This window comes from Triplophysa dalaica, chromosome 7, assembly GCF_015846415.1.
Source record: "Triplophysa dalaica isolate WHDGS20190420 chromosome 7, ASM1584641v1, whole genome shotgun sequence".
Lineage (NCBI taxonomy): Eukaryota > Metazoa > Chordata > Actinopteri > Cypriniformes > Nemacheilidae > Triplophysa > Triplophysa dalaica.
The window spans coordinates 19,937,632-19,958,856 of NC_079548.1; the positions used below are offsets into that span (position 1 = coordinate 19,937,632).

Genomic DNA, 21,225 nt, shown 5'->3' on the forward strand with positions numbered 1-21,225 from the left:
ATTATTTTATAAAAACAAAAAATATTTATTTACATTTATTCATTTGGCAGATGCTTTTATCCAAAGCGACTAACAAGTAGGAGAGCATATAGACATTTTGTCAACACATTAAACAGTACCGTTAGCTTACAAGGCCATGCTACTAGGAGGAATAAAGCTGGAGAAAGCAAGGGAGAGAATGAACAACAAGATACTTTTTTTTGACACCAGACATAGACAGTTATTGGTTAGTCAAATAAATGGGGTTAGTTAAATATATGTATTATTTTGTTAACATTTTTATGATTGACAAATATGTTGCTTCATAGATCCTTTTTAAAATCATTTCAACCGAGAATTAAAATTCTTAAATACAGCATTTATATACCTCATGTCATTCCAAACCTGTTTGGTTTTCTTTCTTTTGCAGAAAACAAAAGAACAAGTTTGGAGAATGCTGGTAGCCAAGCAACATTGACCCCCATTGTATAGACACAAAATCACTGAGACATTTCTCAAAATATCTTCTTTTGTGTTCTACAGCATAGAGAGCTGTACAGATTTTGAAACTATTTTTAATGACCATGTAAATAACTAACATGTAACTTGTACTTCTCTGATAGATGTGTCATAATAGTTTTATCTATTCGTTTTGATTGCTAGACATCTCCTAAACACTTTTATAAGATTAAACTTCTCAGCGTTGGAATGTTGAGTATTTTTGTTCTTTAAACCTCACCTTCTTACTTTGGCGTCACTGTATAATATTAAACCAAAGAATGCAGGCATGCAATATCTCCCCCTCACATGTGTGCCGGTTCCCTGGGTCCGGGAACAAAAGACTGTGTAGGGAGGCATTAGATTAAAATTTCTTTGACCGCCGGTAAAACGAGAGGGAGGACACAGAGGGAGGTTTGAGCTTTTGACCACCGAGCAGAGCAGATCTTTCATTTGTTTCATTTTTCAAAAGTAGAAACTGGCCGAAGAGAAATCTATGGGAATAAATATAATTCTATTACCAGAGTTAGGAGCATATACCCATCAGAGTACTACGTGTGAGCCACAAATCAAATAGTCAGGTTTGTGTCAATGTTTTCAATGACGAGTTATATTGGAAAACCGAGAACACCATACACTAAAACACATTCACTGAGAGGTAAAAGAAAGATAACAGTGTGCTGCAAGATATATCATTCATCTATCCATCCACAGCTGTCAACAATGCAGTCTCTTTGAGAAATATTATCACACTCTACTATGAAATAATCCAGTATCACAAAATAGTTCATGAATACTCGAGTAGTCAGCTGCACACGTGATTCAACAGCATGTCATGTCCAGTGTACTTAAAACAACCACATTTCAGTTTGTTGAGAATAACCATTAAGCGTCCGGTTCTACGTGTGCTGTACATTGTTTGGTATCTTCAATATAAATAATACATATCACATATACATTTTGTCATGCTGCAACATAAATATTCCAATGCCGGAGTTCTGCCCGAAAAATATAGTCAACAATAACCATAAGTAAAAAGAGTCAATGTCAGTAACTACACGTATAACAATAGTGGTCATTGCAACAACAGTCATGTGACACATTTAGTATATTACAATAAAGCACAATAAGCAACACTTGTCACGTCCTTTGTACATTTAGGGCGTATTGTTAATACTTTGTGCTATTTCCTTGCCAGTACTAAAGAGATAACACTATCAACCCTGTGACGGTATAAGGCTTAGTAACCCTGTAACATCAGTAACCCTGATTATTTCCTCACCTCAGACCTCTTCATTCTGTTTTTATAATATAAAAGCAAAACCGATGTCCTATATTATACCTGATACCTAACTACCTAAAAACATCTTTACAGTTTATATCATTAAACCTAAAGCGACACTGCTATAAAAAATACAAGGCCCTTGATGATTTTAACATTACAATTCATATTTTATCAATGTAAAAATGATTTTCACTCTACCCTGTGTCCACATAGTATACTGTTTGATATATTTCAGATCTACCTGAGATCTAATTCAATTCATTTGTTATTCTCAATTGATCTCATTTGTTACATGATATTAATATGACATTGATTTATTTGTCAAATCAAGTTGAGTTTGTCATGTTATTGAGTATTGGGTGGTGTTGTGCCTTTGCCTTGAGTTATTGTGGTATGTGTTCCTCCTGTGTGCCATGAACCCTACACTCTTAAAAAAAGAACCGCTGGGTTGTTTCAACACATGGTTGGGTCAGATATTGAAATTTTCTAGTTTAATTGAAAACCGAAAGTTTGTTCACATTTATCCAACCATGGGTGGAAACAAACCAGTAAAGCAGGACTCACATATTTTACTGTCTACTCTGCCTCATATTTGTTTATGGAGTGATGTTTATATTTATTTTATATATATGACATCTTATTTCTACTGTATTTCAATTGTCTTATGCACAGTCAGTGTGACGTTTAAAGTGAATACTTCAAATATACTAGTTGGGAAAATGGCAATAGTTAAACATCATATCTTTTACTTAAAGGGACAGTTCACCCAAAAATGACCACCAACAAACTTTCATGTCATTCAAAATCTGTATGACTTTCTTTTGCATAACACAGAGGAAGATATTTAGAAGAAGCCTGGTAACCAAATTACGTGGGACCCCAGTGACTTCCGTTGTATGGATACAAAACCACAGAGACATTTCTCAAAATATCTTCTTTCGTGTTCCACAGAAAAAAAGAGTCACAAACACGTTTAGAATGACATGAGGGCGAGTGAATGATGACAGAATTTCTATTTTTGGCCGAACTGTCTCTTTAATGCATAACATTTGTCATTCACACCATCAGACGCGGGTGCTTCTTTCATTGAATGAGTAAGGTTACAGGTACATCCAATGGAAGAAATGATGGCCCGGAGTCAGTCAACGTATTTAGTGAACTGAAACATGAAATACCGATATACTTTTGACTTGACATTTAGCTTGATAGACTTTTTGGTTTGTACTGTTGAATAGAAGCTGATTCCAATCCAAGACCTAAAGGAATCTTATTTTGATGTGCAGTGAAGGTGAGATAACACTAAATCTATCAACATCTGACTGATGTATGCTTATGACAGTCAGAAAAAGGCGTACATTAGTGTTTGTGTAACACCCCCAAAAGTCAACACAACATTGTATTTCCAGCAAAACATCAAAATCGTATAATTTTAACACCTAATTAAACCTGTGTCATTTCAAGTGTTTTCATGCCCTCTCTCAGATCTTTATTGTGACGCTAAGATAGGATTCTCATGGTTGGCTCTATTGAGGCTCGATCTGTTTGTTGCTCTCTGCAGTGGCTGAGATTCTCAGGTGGGTGTAACCAGGGTCTCCGAGGGGTCACGAGGTAAAGTAGGAGTTCTGCATTGAGTAGAGGCGGTCGATGGGATTTCCTATTCGCCCTGCCAGAACTCCAGCTTCAGCAGTCGACAGAAGACAATCACCAAGATGACTGAGGCTTCCATCGCTGTCCAAGTCATGAAACACCGTCTCCGAGTCTGAAAAGTCAACATTTGCTTATAAACAAACACCATGCTTTAAAACACAGCAACAATGTACACAAAGACGTCATGCATTACCGTAAGAGTGCATGTGCTCGGGTCCGAGCTGTGGGGGTGTGAGCCCGTGTCGGAACTGCTCGCCGCCGTATACGTTCGGATCCAAAGCCAAGAGTTGCTGGCGTGGCAGAGAGGAAAATGAGAGGAGTCCGTCCAGACCGTGACTGCTGGAGCCATCTGTGGAGAGACATCGTAAGGTTCACACCTTCAGTCAAGATACTTCACACTGATTTATGGAAAGCCGTTTGGGTCATATTTTCTGCATCAATCAAACGCCTGGGCTGCATCCGAAATCGCTACTTCCATACTATATAGTAGGCAACAATGAGTATGTGTCATCATGAGTAGTATGTCCGAAACCTCATTGTGCAAAAAACAGGGGGCGAGAAATATGGTTTACTACTTCCTCTGAGATTTGTGATTGTGGATCGGATTGACACTTATCTATCCCATGATGCTACGGGAGCTGAGCAACGGTCAAATCCAAAAGTAAATCACATAAATATAGCAAAAAACTTTAAAGTAGACGTCCGTTTTTAATGTAAGTGCCAATAAATTAATTGCTCAGTCTATATGTAAATAGAAAACCAAGCGCGTTCGTATGGGACATCCGGTAACACTTTCGTATAGGGACCAATTCTCACTATTAACTAGATGCTTATTAGATGCCTATTTTGAGCATATTGGCTGTTTATTAGTACTTATAAAGCACATATTCAACATGACCATATTCTACTTCCCCAATCATACATAATACCTAAACCTAACAACTACCTTACTAACTATTAATAAGCCACAAAGTATTTTACTGAGGCAAAGGTCATGGTTTATTAATACCGAGAATTGGACCTTAAAATAAAGTTCAACCAAAAATTCTATAAAATCAATAAATTCATACTCACAACAGCTTCTGTACAGTAAGCAAGCTTAGCCCAGCTGTTACATGCATTAAAGGGGTCATGTGACACGGCTAAAACAACTATTATTGTTTGTTTTAGATGTAATGCAATTTGTATACACGATTTAATTTTCCAAAACGCTGTTTTTTCACATACCGTGCTTGTATGTGCGCAGTGATTGGTCAAATACGGCAAGCATGTGACGGAAATGTGATGCCTCTTACCATATTTGGAACATCAGGTTCCAAAGCAATTGTACTGACAAGTACATCCACCTTACTTGTGTATACATTTGGGCGGTCTTAGTCATATCGTGCCACAAACGGATGTAGATTTGTGGGGGTGTGGTTTCAGAGGCGAGGCGAGGCGTTTCAGGCAGGTCAGGGTGAGCATTCGCTTTTAGATAGAACGGATCTTTTGTTCCGACACTTTAATTTAAGCAATTTTACGTGTCTAATACATGCATGGGCAATTTATATCACACCAAAGACACAGAAAAACACGTATTCGCACCCCTTTAAGGCCAGTTTGCTTGGTAATAAGCTTTTTCTTGTCATTTAATCAATTGTCAGCACCAGGGTAGTGTTCCAACATTTAAAACATGAACAAATAAAACAGTTTAAAAGGAATGAATAATATGGTTTGACTGTGGAGCCGAACTCCTTACATTAAAAGCAGAACTGTGCTGCTGCCGCACACACGAACCTACCGAGGCTGACATCTACGTGAAGGAAGTCAATGCATGTTACAATCATGAACGTACACACTCTAAAAAATATGCAGTTTGTGCACATATGATCAAAGAAAAGGAGGATAAAAGTGCCCAATGGAAAAATATCACATATTGAAAGTCTTTCACAATAAAGTAAAAAACAGGGAATGTTACTGACAGTCTACTTCACTGGTCTTTCTGTTCATTGGAGGGGCTGGACTTTGTAGAAAAGGCGGGATTTTAATATTATAGGAAACGTTACTTTTTATGCCGTATTTGTTAAACAGAAGCGCCGTCGTTAACGGCGCACTTTGGAAGGCCAAACAGCAAAATGAATGGCGTTTCGCATTGCATTTTGAACGCCGTTTCTATGGTGAGAACGGCGTAATTTACAGCGCATGCGCTACAAAACGCTGTTCTTTTTACAGCGTCTTTATGTCTTAACCTGGCGTAAAACGCAGCGTTTTCAGAATACCAGGTATTTGGTTGATGGCGAAATATGACCCAAATGGCTTTCCGTACGGATGTGTGGATGATCAGGCCGTGTCTTACCCTCGCTGTCGTCGTTACTCTGGCGCCCCCCTCTGCTCGGCCCCCTCCTGCCCCCGCCCATCTGCTCCTGTTCCTGCTGCTGCTGTTGCTGCTGCTGTCTGCGAGCGATCTTCTTCATCTAAACACACAAAAAAAATGAAGTCATCCCTCCCTTTCATGTCACAAGACACCACATTTTCTGAATAACTTGACTCTTTATGCTTTGGAAAACAAAAGAAGATATATTGAGAAATGTATATTGATGTATATATACAATGGAAGACAATCATATTTAATTTTTTTTTTTTTAGACTGAAGATAAATGTTGAATAATCATTGTGAATAAGATATGATGACAGTCTACCTTTGCTCTTTGATTTTGGAACCACACCTGCACGACTCTCACCGTTAGTCCAGTCTCAGCTGCAAGGGTTTCTCTCACCTAAAGTGTACAGACAGATGCATGAGATGTTCATGTGCTGTCAGAACACACGATGCACACGAATGGCCTGTGACCGCTAACCTTTCGGCAGGGTTTTGAAGACACCTCAAAGGAGGCCTTAAAGGCCCGTCGCTGTTGTGTGGTCAAGATGGTACGTGGTCTCTTTGATCTCTTGTGCTCTTTCCCATCATCCCCGGCTTTTCCCCCGACGGACACGCCACCTCCCTCCTCATCTTCACTTTTTACTGAACGGGGGAGGTAAACATTAGGATTGGACCAGAGGATTAAAGGTGAAGTGTGTTCTTTTTTTGACACAGAAAAAAAATTAGGAGCTAAAATAACATCAAATTGGTGTTGTTACAAGCATAAACATCAGATCATAAATTCTGTGCGTTTCATTTTCTAGAATAGTAGTTATGTTAATAGTTGACTCAATGGGCAATGATGACTTTTTTTTGGAAAGTCAACAATTTTTTCCTTTCCGTCTTAAAGGGATGGTTCACACAAATAAATAACCTGTATGACTTCTGCAGAACATAAAAGATCACCATTGAATTTCATTGACAAAGGACACAAAACCTTTCTCAAAATATCTTCTTTTGTGTTCCACACAAAGAAAATCATATACCGGTTTTTAACAACAGTTTGAATAAACGATGACAGAATTTTTATTTTTGTGGATTTTATACTATCCATTTAAAAATGTTCACTCAAATGTTGTCATGACTTTGAGCCCTGAATAAGATGAAAATATGAAACTAATTTTATTTAATTAAATGTGAATGAAGTCACATACATCTTGCATGAGGATGAGTAAATTATGAGGTCATTTCATTTTTGTGTGAACTACTCCTTTAAACCGACATAGACCAAAGTATTTTTAACATTGAACGAATAATGGTTAAATGCTCAGGGTCATTGATATGGTGAAGTTATAGAGGTCATTTGTACCAGACTCAGTAGGGGCCGGGCTGATGGCAGCCAGCATCTCTCTCTCTTTCTCATAGTCTCCGCGGCAGAGCAGCTGTCCCTCCTTCAGCACAAACTCATCACCTCTCTGCAGACGGCGCTCACACTCACAGCAGCTGAAACAGCCCAGGTGATACACCTGTCCCAGCACACGCATGATGAGCTCCGAGCGCCCGATCGCCTGCAGACACGCACTGCATTTCCTCACAAACAACCTGAGACACATGGACATGTTAGTGAACACTTTGTCCTTATGCAATGTTTCGTGGGTAACACTGGGTGGCAATATTTGACAACACACTAGGCGTCACATGAGCATCTGAGTGAGAAGAAAAACAGAGAAATGTGAAGAATAAGATTTTATTTATACTCTTATGAATTACACTTACATCAAATTACAGTGCATGACTCTTTTTTTCCATGTGGAACACAAAAGAAGATATTTTGAGAAATGTTTTAGTGGTTTTGTGTGCATAAAATGGAAGTCAAATAGGGCGGATGACGTTTGGTTGCCAACATTCTTCAAAATATCTTCTTTTGTGTTTTGCAGGGGAAAGTCATACAGGTTTGAAATGACATGAGGATGAGTAAATGATGAAAAAAATGTTCATTTTTAAGTGAACTGTCCCTTTAAGAAGGTAATTTACCTCTTACTCTCATTAAACCATGTTATCCTCTACAACGGTCACTCAGCAACATCATAATTCTTTTTTTAAGCCACCACACTTTCACTCTTAAATCCCCACCAAACCCCACATTTTACTCCTCTCTCCCCTCCTACACGGCTGATATTTTCTGCCAGAATTCCCCGTCCTCCCTCCCTCTCTCCCAGCCTCCCTCCCCAGCTCCGTGAAACTAATAAAGACAGGATTAATTAGATTGTTGTTTAAACAGTGCGATGCCCAGACAGACGCTGTAAACTCATAACCAGGGATTGAGGATAGCATGGGGTTAATCTCTCCTCTTTCTTTTTCACACACTCAAATAAACATGCCATACTCGCACGCACACACACACACACACGACACGTTCACAAGAACACATATAGTGCCACGCACATGTATTCTCATAAATAGAGACAGGTAGCCGCAGATGTACCTGTAGACGCTCATATGGTGTTGATGAGAGTCCAAATGTGTGCACATTTTATTAACCCACAGCAACAGACACGAGAGGGGAAGCACCTGAACTGGACACACACCCCAAAATATTAAAATGCGAAGTGGTGCTTGCATGTGGAGTCACTCTAACAAAGTCTCTGATATTATGTTCACTGACTTTGGCTGATATATTTGAATGCAAGTCTGTGGATATTTGGATATTTTGCTCCTCATGTTTGCAATCACCGCATAATTGATGTTCAAAGCAAGGCTTGATAATTGGATAAACCTTTCAACTCTTCAGATAGTAATGCTTGCCTTAACAAACAAGACAAAGCAGACAGAAGGGAGCTGACACTTTAAAAATATGTTTTCTTTTAGGAACAGATTAAATGCACATTTGATAGATAGCAGAAACTTTAAGGATGCAGGAGTTGAATCTGTGTGTGTTTGTAGTGTATCTGTGTGTGTGTGTGTTGTGGAACCCTGACTGCGTGTGATAAAGGTGTCGTATCTGAAATCTGCTGAAGTGAGAGACGGCCAGGTCCACATTACAGCCTCTGATCTGCACGGATGTGATGATCCTGTCCGAAACGCAGCTGCTATGGTTAATCTGTCTCAATCCATCTGCCAAAAATGCCAAATTACCCAAATCACCACCTACTAAACTCACATCCAAGAACTTCAACAACAGAAACCCTCAACACAATCCATGTAGCAACTGCAGGAGAGACGCTTATCAAATCTTTCAAAAATGTATCAGATTTCTCCCTAAATAAATGAGAAATAATAATTAAGTGTTTTGGTTAAAAGAATTAAGCCTTAATTTTAATTAACCGTGACATTATTGTCAGGACAACTATGGCAATCATTTTGCATGTGATATTTAAATTAATGTTTATTGTTTCAAATGTAATATTTTTATATTACATATCTTATATCTTGTTTTTATTTTTTTACAGTTCCGAAAGAAAACACAACAGTCAAATTTACACTTTAAAAACTAATTTTACAGAATTTTACTATATATATTTTTCACATATTTGAACCTGGATCACAAAACCAGTCTTAAGTAGCACGAAAACAGTTTTAGCAAAGGACAAAAATACATTGTATGGGTCAAGATGATTGATTTTTCTTTATGCCAAAAATCACTAGGATATTAAGTAAAGATCATGTTCCCTTGAGATATTTGGTAAATTTCCTACCTTAATTATATGAAAAATATATTTTTATGAGTGAATAGCCTGCCACAGTGCCTCTGATTAACAACTTCAAAGGCACTTTTCTCAATATTTAGATTTTTTTGCACTCTCAGATTCCTGAGCTTTAAAAAGTTGTATCTCCGCCAGTTATCGTCCTATTCTAAAAACTCGTGCATCAATAGAACTCTTATTTATTTAGCTTTCAGATTATGTAAACATTCCAATTTCGAAAAATTGTTGTCCATATGTCAAAAAAATGGAATTGTAATTTTTAATTATTTATATAATTTATTTTAAATAAGGTGAAACCGTCAAATTACAGAAAAGACTGCAAATATACAAAACATGAAAAACATGTAATTATACAGGAAGGAAATGTTAATTTACAGTATATTTCTGTCGCCCAGCTGCCAGTTTTTTTCCCCAATGTATGAATTTGTGCTTTGATTGTCATGTAAATATCTCACAATGTAAAAATCATTATAAGGCTCTTTCTTAATGGAAAAACTCTTTCTTGTTTTTTTGTAGTTTTGATGTGAAATGAGACATAAAAAGAGACCTTTTTTGTGAGATTCATCTTTACGAGAATATCAGAATAAAAACAAAGAAACAATCATTTCAAAACAATTGATGGTGGCCAAGGTAAGAACCAATCTGCTATTTTTTACATGCACAGAAGTAAAAGGCAACCTTTGATTATAACCTGAGAAACAGCCTGAACACCCTGAATTAAGAGAACAGAAGGAATACATGCAGTGTATACTTAAGCTTTCGATGGTATCAATATTCAATAAAGTTTTCCATGAATCTACAGTAAAATCATGATGTGGGTGCTGAATCCATGCATGAACACATACGTTTACATAATCAAACACTTTCTGTCATACTTACACAGTTGATCTCTAAGTCTCTGGTGCATCTTTGTATATGTTGGGGAGCAGTATGTAAATCACATGGACATATAATTGCAAGGGTTGATGCTATGTGTGTGTGTGTGTGTGCGTATATGAGACAGAGAGAGAGAGAAAGCGAGCGAGAGAGCGGATATTGCTGTGAGGGAAGGTGGCTCAGAGCCAGGGATCCGTAATCACATCATCTTCTTTTATTAAATCTCACTGCACTGCTTCTGCGTTATTAAAATCTCCCAGCATTCCCCACAACCCGCTCCTGCCGCCCTCCCTCCCGACACGCACGCCAATATTCACCACGATGAAATATGAGAAAACCAACAGGTAGCTGATAAAAATGTACATCAGACCACTCATACGCGTAAGAGAAAGCACAGGTGAGCAGCTAATGTACTGACACATATTGTGCTATAGCCCGCGTATCATAACCACACATTAGACGAGAGATTGTAACACTCTCCCTTTTTCACTGAGGTACAGACTGTAATGTACGAATCACTGAAAGTATACAGCTAATTATTACTGAGTGGACAAGACTTTTATTTTGTAACTATGCATTGAAAGAGATCATGAGTGTCATAATGTAAGAATAAAAAGAAGGCTCTGAAACTCATATAATTGTTTTCTCTCTCAGTTGGATTCTAAAGGCTGTGATTTGTCTGCATATGTCGCATCTATCAATCTCTTTGTGTTTCTATCAAAGATTGTGTGTTAAAGGTTTCAATATTAAACGTATGGCCTATATATAAAGTAAATACTGTAGGCCTATTTCTTATTGCACCCAGTCCATCACAAAGAATAACGGAGAATGATCTGACTAGGAAACATCTGAGAAACACACATTTCATGCACAATGATACAATCTAAAATGTTCCCTTTGAAACATATTCACTTTATGATTTAAACATTTCTTAAAGGGATAGTTCACCCGAAAACGAAAATTCTTTCATCATTTATTTACTCCCTCAAGTTGTTACAACCCTGTATACCTTTCTTTGTTCTGATGAACACATAAAAAGATATTTAGAAAAATGTTAGCAACTGATATTGACAACCATTGAAGAAAATACGACTGTATCTTTGTATTTTTTTTGCTTCTGTTGCACACAAAATTATATATTTTGAAGAATGTATGAAAGCAAACAGTTCTGGGGCACCGTTGACTACCATATTTTTCTACTAAACAGTAGTCAATGATGTCCCAGAAATGATATTTTTTTCCAAATATCTTTCATTGTGTAAAACAGATTAAAGAAATGTATATAGATTTGAGGGGGTTTGCAGGAGTAAAGGACAAATAGCTATGGATGCACAGAAATGATTGACATATATCCACCTTTTTTATCTCTGTACATTGTACGTGGAATTTTGAAAAAAATATTACTGCTATCAGTTTAATTTTTTTCAGTTTTGTTTTATTTTGTGCTTTCTCTTTATATTTTGGCCGATGAAACAAACTCAAAATACGATTGCAGGGGGGCAGAGAGAAGAAGTGATGATAGTTCACACAAATGAAAATTCTTTTCATCATTTATTTACTATCTTGTCATTTCAAACCTGTAGGACTATCTTTCTTCTGCGGAACACAAAATAAGATATTTTGAAGAATGTTCGTAACCAAACAATGTTGACTTTGATTGACTTGTATGAACACAAAACCAGTGAGACATTTCTCAAAATATATTTTTGGTGTTTCACAGAAGAAAGAGTCGTATACAGGTTTTGACACACATGAGGGTGAATAAATGATGAAAGAATTTTCATGTTTGGATGAACTATCCCTTTAAGGCAAAAGGTAAAAAAGGCGAAATATCAGGACCAGATATTAACCCAAAATTGGTTATGATTTTATCATATGTCAAATATGAACAGTTATTAATATCACTATTTTTGTCAATACCAGTATGGCCTATACTGTGACACGCCTATGGTCAGGTAACCTAAATATCCTTCATGTGGTAACATTTAAACAATAAAAATGTTATTATTCAGGTCGAAACAATGGATTCAACCCTTAACAGGTTATGTGAAATACATTTTTAGGAGTCAGATCAGGTAGAAATGGCTTTTTTAAGGTCACAACTGCACAGTTTCACTTTAGCATCGCATATGTTATACTGTTCTTCAAAGCATTCTTATTATTTGTAGTTCTCTAGTCAAAGTGCCACTTGTTAACAGATGAAACATTTGGAAACATCAATTCTGACAGCTAGTATGAAGTAACCTCTGACCGGCCTCATACGATATGATACAAAACAACAGCTCATACCGAGTAATCCCCAAAAGATCACACAATGAATATGCATTACGCCACCACGAATATCATCACGACTTATTGTAATATATAAACTGATTGACAGCATTAGCCGTCCATACGTTACAATCACACCGTTTTCTGCGTGTGTGTGGGATACTCAAGGGTGTACAGACCGACAGAATCGATGTGTTGAGTTGTGCAAGATGCGAGTGAGCGCGTGTATGTGTGTGTTTGGATAAAATAGCTAATCCCCAGGCCACCAGAACGCAATATCCTGTCAGCCAGATTCTCATTTCCTGTCTCTCTGTGGCAGAGCGAAAAGAAGACCTCGGGAAGGGGGGGAGCGGGGGGATTCGTTGCCCCAGAAACAGAAGATACGGCGGTCCTGTTTGAGAATATCTATGGCATTATTCCTATCTCTCCCCCCTCTCATTTTTTGTCGTTCTTCTTTTATTATCTCAGATTTAATAAAGCCAAGGCGAGCAGCTTGTTCTGCCATGAAACATTTATTAGCCGTCTGTAATGAAATTGTTGTGCGGAAGGCGAGATGATGGAGACTCATCACACATTATGCAAAAACAGTGGCAATATCACAGGAGGAGACACCTCGAGCTCATCTCTCCTCTTCCTCTGTCATCTTCCTCTATACACCTCTGTTTGTCACCTCCACGACCTCCCGACATCATCTGAGCTCTCCTTCACTCTTAACTACTTCTCTCTTTCCCTGGACGTCTGAAGCGCAGAGGCTTATGGGAACTTCCGGTATAGCCAACATGGTGTGGGCTTATATGGGTCCAGCAAATATTACTGAATAGATAATGAAGCTCAAAATCTATTCATCATCTCATTGGAAGCACCATTTAAACTCATATGCAGACGGCCTGAACAACACAAAGATATCCACTTCTATTGTTTAAACACAAAACCAATGGAAGGCAATGGGGACTGCTGTTGTTCGGCTACCAACGTTCTTCAAAATATCGTCTTTTCTGTTCTTCAGATGGAAGTAAGTCATAAAGGTTTGAAATGACATGGGTGTGAGTAATTTTCATTTTTGGGTGAACTATCCGGTGTTGCTTACTAACTCTGGTCTTTAAAATGTTAAGGTCTCTATGAGTCTCTATTACAAAACCTATTGGATTTTTTCCCTGATTTATCACCCATCGATTGTTTAGTCTTTTATGGATCTCTCAGTAACATTTCATTTAAATATCATGCACTCTTAAAATAAATGTGCTACATAAGGTTCCTCACAGCGAGGGCATAGGATACAAGAGCCATTTTTGGTTCCACCAAAAAACATGTACTCAAAGGGTCTCATAAGAATTTATAAGAACCTTTTGTGAAACAGAAAGATTCTTTAAATGTTAAAGGTTCTTTATGGAAAGCATAAACGTTTTTTAATCTATGGCATCAAGAAGCACCTTTTTAAAAGTACATGTGTCCTAAAAGTTCTTAGGGAAAATTTAAATGCAAACAATGCTTAAAATACATTAAGAGTATGAAGCTGTAAAAAAAGTCGGATTTAGAGGGTACACTCTTAAAACACACATTGGCAAAGCGATTTCAAAAGAATTTAACAAAGAAGCATTCAGTCAAAGATTCTTCGAAGACCCATCTCTTTCTTACTTTTTTATAAGCTGAAGAACCTTGTTTCACCACAAAGAACGCTTTTGTGAATCAGAAAAGCTCTTCAGATGTTTAAGGTTCTTTATGGATCCAGCGGGTTCTTCTGTGGCATCAAAGAACCTTTTGAAGCACCTCTTTTTTTTAAGAGTGTACATTTCTTGAGAAATGTTTGAGGTCCTATTGAGCTCTTCAATATTATTGACTTTTGATTGCCTGACTGAGCTCAGTTTGTGACATTGTTGAAATCTTCACCGAAGACTCTTAAGACATATGCAGAAGAACAAAAATGAATCAATTAATCTCATTGACGTCTAGGAGAAAGAATTAAGATAGCAGAGATCATCAGATTTTTTCTTTTTCATGGGTTGTTTAAGCTTGTAGAAAAGAATATTAAAGGGAAATTTACAATAAAAAAAATCTGTCATAATTTACCGTGACAGTGAAAATGGCATGAATACTTTGTGACCTTCAAGCTTTAATGCAAATATCACAAACATATATTTTTTAAGGAGCCCTTTCTATACAATGAAAGTGAGTATATCAAACACAATCGTTCTGCCTAAATCTCCTTTCGTGTTCCACAGACAAATGAAAGTCGTACGGGTGCGGAGCGAGATGATTTTTGTGCGACTGTCCCTTCAGCTAGTTCAATATAGCTCAATTTCAGCTTATTGACTCAGCAGCAAATGAAAGCTACGGCAACATCCCACAACAAAGCCCATGTGTCATATTTCTCTCTGACAGTACAACAACTCTCTAACCACAACACAGCTTGTAGTCATGTCTAGGAACATAATTAGCAGCATTCCCAATCAACACCCCCCTCCCTCTCCTACAGACACGCAGACAGTGAGCAGCCACATGATGAAGTGAAAATGTGGGATAAATGGAGAGATAAACTGATTGGTGTCACCACGGCTATAAATCTCAACAAGTAGGAAATGAAGTTTGGAACAGAAATATTATTAGAAATCAGACAGTGATGGACGACGTAAAGGAAAGGCTCACAAAGAGAGAGAGAGAGCGAGAGAGAGAGAGAGAGAGAGAGAGGAGAGCGAGTGCAAAAGAAAGGTGAACAATTCGGCAGATTTTTTATAGCTTGTGAGATTTAACGAGACTTCTCAGTTGTGTTTTGTTTAAATATGAACTTTGTCTCAGATGTGTCTCATAAATTTCCTTTTTGAGAAATAAAAATAGAGATTAATGAGATATTTGTGTACATACAGCAAGATATAGATCTATAACTAGAAGATGCGATGAGTGAGCTCATGACTTGGAATTTTGACTGCACACTTCTCTTCTGAAACTCTAACTTTTCCTTTAACACAAAAGACTAAAGCAACAATGTTAATTTATTCCACATTTAAATCCTTTCCTTTGCACGACTTTACACAGAGGAGGCTGATTTCATATGAATTTGTTTTCCACCCGCAGAGTTATCTATTAAACATGGGCCATCTAAATATCCTCCTGTCGGTCTCAGCTCATCTTTTGTGGAGGAAGTAGGGTCTTGGGGTAGAGGAGGGGGCTGATAGGCCTCCGAGACCATCGCCGGTGTAATTTTCTTTCAGGGATGCAGGCACCGTACCCTGGGGCTGAGAGATGTTATTGGTCTGGGACTGGTTTCAGTAGAGGTGCGTGGTTGTTTACAGGCTGTGTGGTGACAGAGTCAGCCAGAAAGATGACAGCGACGAGTATTTTACCATTTTAAGCTCGCTGGTAAGTACATTTGATGAATAAGGGTTTTGATTTAGGTTTTAAAAATGTGGAAGGGTGTTTTGTACATGATCAAAAAATGAATAGTCAGTGAAATTCAGATATTTAATGGCAAGAATGTGAAGGACTGGAGGAGGAACAGATGCAGTGTGTAGGTAGGAACATTTTAACCAAATTATCATGCACTCTAATTGAAAATGTGAGGTTGCTAAAATGTCATAAATTACAAACATGCCAGTTACTTTCCTTACACATATTTCTAATTTTATTTTATGCAATCCATAAGTGGACTGTTATTTCAAGTTAAACACAAGTTTGTTATCCGTCGACCTCTATGAAAACGTAATGCCCGTCTTTCATAACCGAATAACATTTTTGAGGCAATCTCGTCTTTGACATTGAACTTCAGAATGTTACTATTCAGGTTAAAAATGCAGTTGTACACTGAAAGCTACACTATTAAAAATAAAGGTGCTTAAAAGGTTCTTTATAGCAATGCCATAGAAGAACCATTTTTGGTTCCACAAAGAACCTTAAAGTCCCAGTCAAATTAAAAAAACTACAATGCCTACTTTTTCATGAAATATTGCAGCGTTATTGTAAATAGCTTATCAAAGTGGGTCATTCACTTTTTAAAAATCATGTCGCCTCATAATCTTCAGTTAAAATCTGAAATTGCACTTCCATTCTGTAATGACTATCTTAAATGACGTATGTTAGACGGCTTGGGCGGCGCATCCATTAACTCCTCCCCTTCAAATGTCAGTCTGCTGCCAGTTCCATTTGAAAATACAATGGCTGTTTTGCATACATCTAATCAACTCGCAGAAAAAGACGAAAGCCACGCCCACCATTTTCCGCATTTAAATTACATTTCACTCGGAAATGCGTCAAAATACGGAAAATAAATACGGATCGCAACTTTAAATAACCATATCTTTCTTATTTATAATCTGAAGTGAAACAGAAGGGTTCTTCAGATGTTAAAGGTTCTCTATGAAACCAAAAGGTTCTTCTATGTGATCGAAGAACCTTTGAAGCACCTTTTTTAAGAGCGTATTTTTGACCTTTAGAAATGAATTTTTGTCAATGTAAATGACTGTAGTCAGATTGATTCCTTAACAAAAAATTGACAGAATGGAGATGTTACCACAGAAATTTCTCAATCTAGTTTCAAAATAGTCAAATACTTTTCCCCCAAATTCCACCTCTTGCGCTATCAAAGATTCCTTGGCACCCCAGAAATGGAGCACACACACCTGCTGTAGAAATGAGGAGGGGTAAAGGGTCAGGAGTGGTGGGTGCTGATGGACATACAGCAGAAGACACAAGGAGACATTGTTGCTGTTTCATTCAAGGTCACCAGCACAAGACTGTGCCAAGTCTCCTCCACAAATATACATCAGAGTGCAGACTCAGTGTTAACAATTTGCAATGAAACATCTACAAAAAAATAAACTGTCAAGTAATTAAATTGACATTTATGGATTTTAACAAAATACTCAGGAATAGTGAGCATCTCCTTTGGACTTTGGACTTTTTTCACTGTGCCAAGATCTTGACCTTATTACAAGATATACAAGACCTCATTTGTAACAGTTCATAATCTTTAGCTTTATGATGACATCATTTTTGCAAGTCCTTATGTAAAACTACTGCCAAATCAATGGCCTGATATTTCTGGTTACATTTGATTTATGTACTTTTTTCATTAAAAAAATATCATTTAATGTTGCCCCCCCTGTCTCCAGCCCGCTCCTCATTAGAACTCTCTATGATTTCTTTCCAGGCAGGACAATCATTTCTAACCGAGGTCTTTTTTTCTAAATTGTTACTTTGATTTTGCATTACTGTTCTCACTTGTAAGTTACATCAGGAGCATGCACACTGCTTGATACTCCTCACAACAGTGATAACAGCTCACTAAAGCATCCTTCAACTGTCTGCACACCCTATGATATCACTGGAGAATTATGGAAGCCAGGAATCTCCCTATGACCAAAACTGACCCAGTGAATCACTAGTGAACCCACATCAAAGGTTTACATGTACGTCTTGATCCACTTCATCTTTTACTACTCCCTCCGACCATCCAAGTAAAAAGTTTACCAAAAATGAAAATCCTGTCAACATTTATTCTTTCCAGGCCTTTATGTTTTTTTTCCGTTGATCATAAACGCAGATATTAGACAGAACGAACACTAATGTTTCATAAAATTAAAATGAACTGTAGACTAGATCCAAAAATGTACATTGCTTGTACAAAGCTTGTTTGGGTTTATAAGATTTGAAATACTGTATGGCACACATATGTTAATTGTGCTTTGTCTTTTCTGAAGTTCGACAGTCACCATTCATCCTCAGTATATTAAAACCAGCACTGCCAACTCCACATAGATTGTAAATAAATGTATAATGGGTGTGAAATTGTTTTTCGTGTTTGTGTGAACATTTTTCCTTTATTTAGTACATTTCTATTAGGATTTTCTAAACGGAAATTTCTTACACTGGTGATGAACATCAACAAAATGACCACAAATCAATATCACTCATGTATGAAAATAACGCACTGTACTTTCTTTTGACGTATAAAGGATCGGATGTGAAATACCAGGACTTTGATTGAAAAGAAAGTCCAGACATGCAAATGAAAGTGTCTTACTTTTCATAATCGTGCTTGCAGTACAGCAGACGGTCCCGACAGTAGCATGTTCCGCTCAGCGCGCTGCGACACACCGCGCACTTGACGCAAGTCTCGTGCCAGGACAGTTCGTTCACGCGCAGAAGGAAGCGGTCTGCAATCGGAGACTCGCACCCTGCGCACACCTCACCTCCTCCCACGTGCTCTGAAGGGAGAAGAAAAGAGCAGGTGACAGCTGAGAGACCTTTCATGCTGCCATATCACATTGAGGGGCTCGAATTAGATACATATTTACAATGAAAAACAATGTTTAGTAAATTAATGACAATATTCTGCCTAATTTAAAACCGAAAAAAATCTATACAAAATTGTTTTAGCATATATGGCACTTTCTGTATAAAGAAGTCGATGCAATTACACGAAGAATTGAACACGTTTGTTCTTCAATCACGTTTTTTTTTACAAACCAATAAATCTCACGGTGTCTTACCGTAAGGTGTGGCGGAGGGGGCCTGCTGAAGACATGATTGATTTTCCTCTGTTTTCATTCCGTTCCTCCCTTCTTTGGAGTGCTGACTGTATTAAAAGAATCAAATAAAAACTACATTTTACAGAAAGTAACGCAAAAGTCGGATGAAACACAAGCCTTTACCTACACATTCATTTCATTATAAGCTATTATTATTATATATTTATTATATTTAAAATACAAACTGTGAGTTGATGAAGATATTTAAATAGTTTTATCAAAGCTCATCGACATCTACGTGCCAAGGTGACAAACGTCAAGTCCGGTGCGGCCCGTGCTCATCTGATTATTTCTCCTTGAATTAGTTTATTTATAAAGCAGGACAATATTGTCCATTTATTTGGTCACACCATTGTACTATATTTAATATGTCTAATAAAGTTTCGACATTTTCAATATTGCGCTCAAAGTCTTTCATTAAGACAGCTTGTCTTCACCTGACACAGTCTACATGACGCCCGTAACAAGGCGTACGGCTTTCTGTGACCTTTGAAAAAACATCAGCAAGTAAATAATAAAATATAAATCAATACAATTAATTATTAGCCAAAATAAAATTGTGATAAGTCCACGTGCGTTAAAATAAAAAAATAAGTTGATCAGGTTTCAATGAACATTTTTATAATTTATTTAGAGATGCATGCTGGAATAATAAACATAATGAGGTTTGAATGTAATAAAAATGTGTGTGATAGATGGATTGATCACTGTATTCAAATATATATTTTTTACAGACGCTTTGTTGATAGTAGGCTATAAAACAAATACAGTTATAAGCTATTTTATTTTAGATGCACTCATTTGGAAATATATTATTATATCTGGATATTATTTATATTAATACAATTAGCAGAATCACTACATATTTTTTATTTACAAAATTCGGCTGCTATTGTTTTGCCTATTATAATTTTTTATTATAATTTTATTATTACAACAATAATATTATACCTACTCTGTCTTTCCTTATAAATAATATGATGAGATTTGTTCTTCATATAACAGGACGAGCACTACTAACGCGGTCACTGTGCCGAATATATGAAACATTATTATACCTAAATAGTACGAGAAATTCTGTTTCGATTTTTCATGTTTTAATACTCAATGCTAAATTGACGCATAATTAATATTTAATAGGTGACGGGAATAAGGCAGATTTAAGTTTCTAAAGGTTAACTGTTTAAACGATACACCAAACATACTTTTGCAATGTTTCAAGGAAACTCTTTGTAACAACGAAGTATGGCAATAAAACAAAAGTATTTAGTTTGCACTTTCACGTTGCAGACCTTACTAAAATAATAATAGGCCCATATAATTAAAGTTTAAGTTATTTTCTTTGAACTAAACGTTGATTTTTGAAATATCAGTCTGTGCTTGGAAAATGCTTTGCATTGATGCTTTTTGTGGTAGGCTGAGTAAATATTCATGTACACACAAGTTTCATTCATCTTAAACTGTTATTATTATTCCTATGTATTTTATTTAATACAGGTGCTTTATATCGAGCATTTGTGAGTTAGCCCTAAATATAAATATGGTTGACCGCTGCTCAAAAAGGGTGCAAAAAAAGTATTTAAAAAAATTTGTTTTAAAGTATAAAATAAGAAACAATTAAGAAGTTATAAAATGTGCAAAGTAAAAGATCAGACAGAGACAATGTCATGTTTTCTCACATGTATTGATTGAAAGCAGGTGATGCTCAGACTATACCTGCGCGTGCCCTCCGCATCCCCACACTTACCTTGTGCTGAAACACACTCCTGAGATTTCTGTTGGTAACATCAAAATACCTTTGAAGAAAAAGAAGGGCAAGAATGCTCCAAAACCTAAACTTCAGTAATATATTCCAAAATGCCGCGGTGGCCCAAACGCATAGCGGGACTGTGTGATGATCTCCAGCAGGCGCGAGCTTTTATCGTGTGAAGGCTCGTGGTTGCGCGCACACAATATGACTGGTAGAGGAGGAGATGAGGGAGGGGAGAAAGAAGAAGAAAATGACGAGCATTTACAAACTAAATATGGTCTGTTGTATCAAAGCAATCTCTCTCTCTCTCTCTCTCTCTCTCTCTCTCTCTCTCTCTCATCCATACTGTTTTAAGG

At 37.1% G+C, this 21,225-nt stretch overlaps 1 protein-coding gene across 1 annotated transcript; it reads right to left on the reverse strand.

Annotated features, from left to right (window-relative positions):
* Positions 1-1,072: 1,072 nt before the first annotated feature.
* On the reverse strand, positions 1,073-21,011 carry lmx1al (LIM homeobox transcription factor 1, alpha-like). The gene is made up of 9 exons (XM_056752938.1): positions 20,867-21,011; positions 19,081-19,166; positions 18,612-18,795; positions 7,117-7,349; positions 6,247-6,410; positions 6,088-6,165; positions 5,745-5,862; positions 3,603-3,758; positions 1,073-3,521 (listed from the first exon to the last, which is right to left on the reverse strand). The coding sequence occupies exons 1-9, from the start codon at positions 20,905-20,907 to the stop codon at positions 3,364-3,366; spliced, it is 1,218 nt and encodes a 405-aa protein (XP_056608916.1). The 5' UTR covers positions 20,908-21,011; the 3' UTR covers positions 1,073-3,363.
* Between the last annotated feature and the right edge of the window lie 214 nt (positions 21,012-21,225).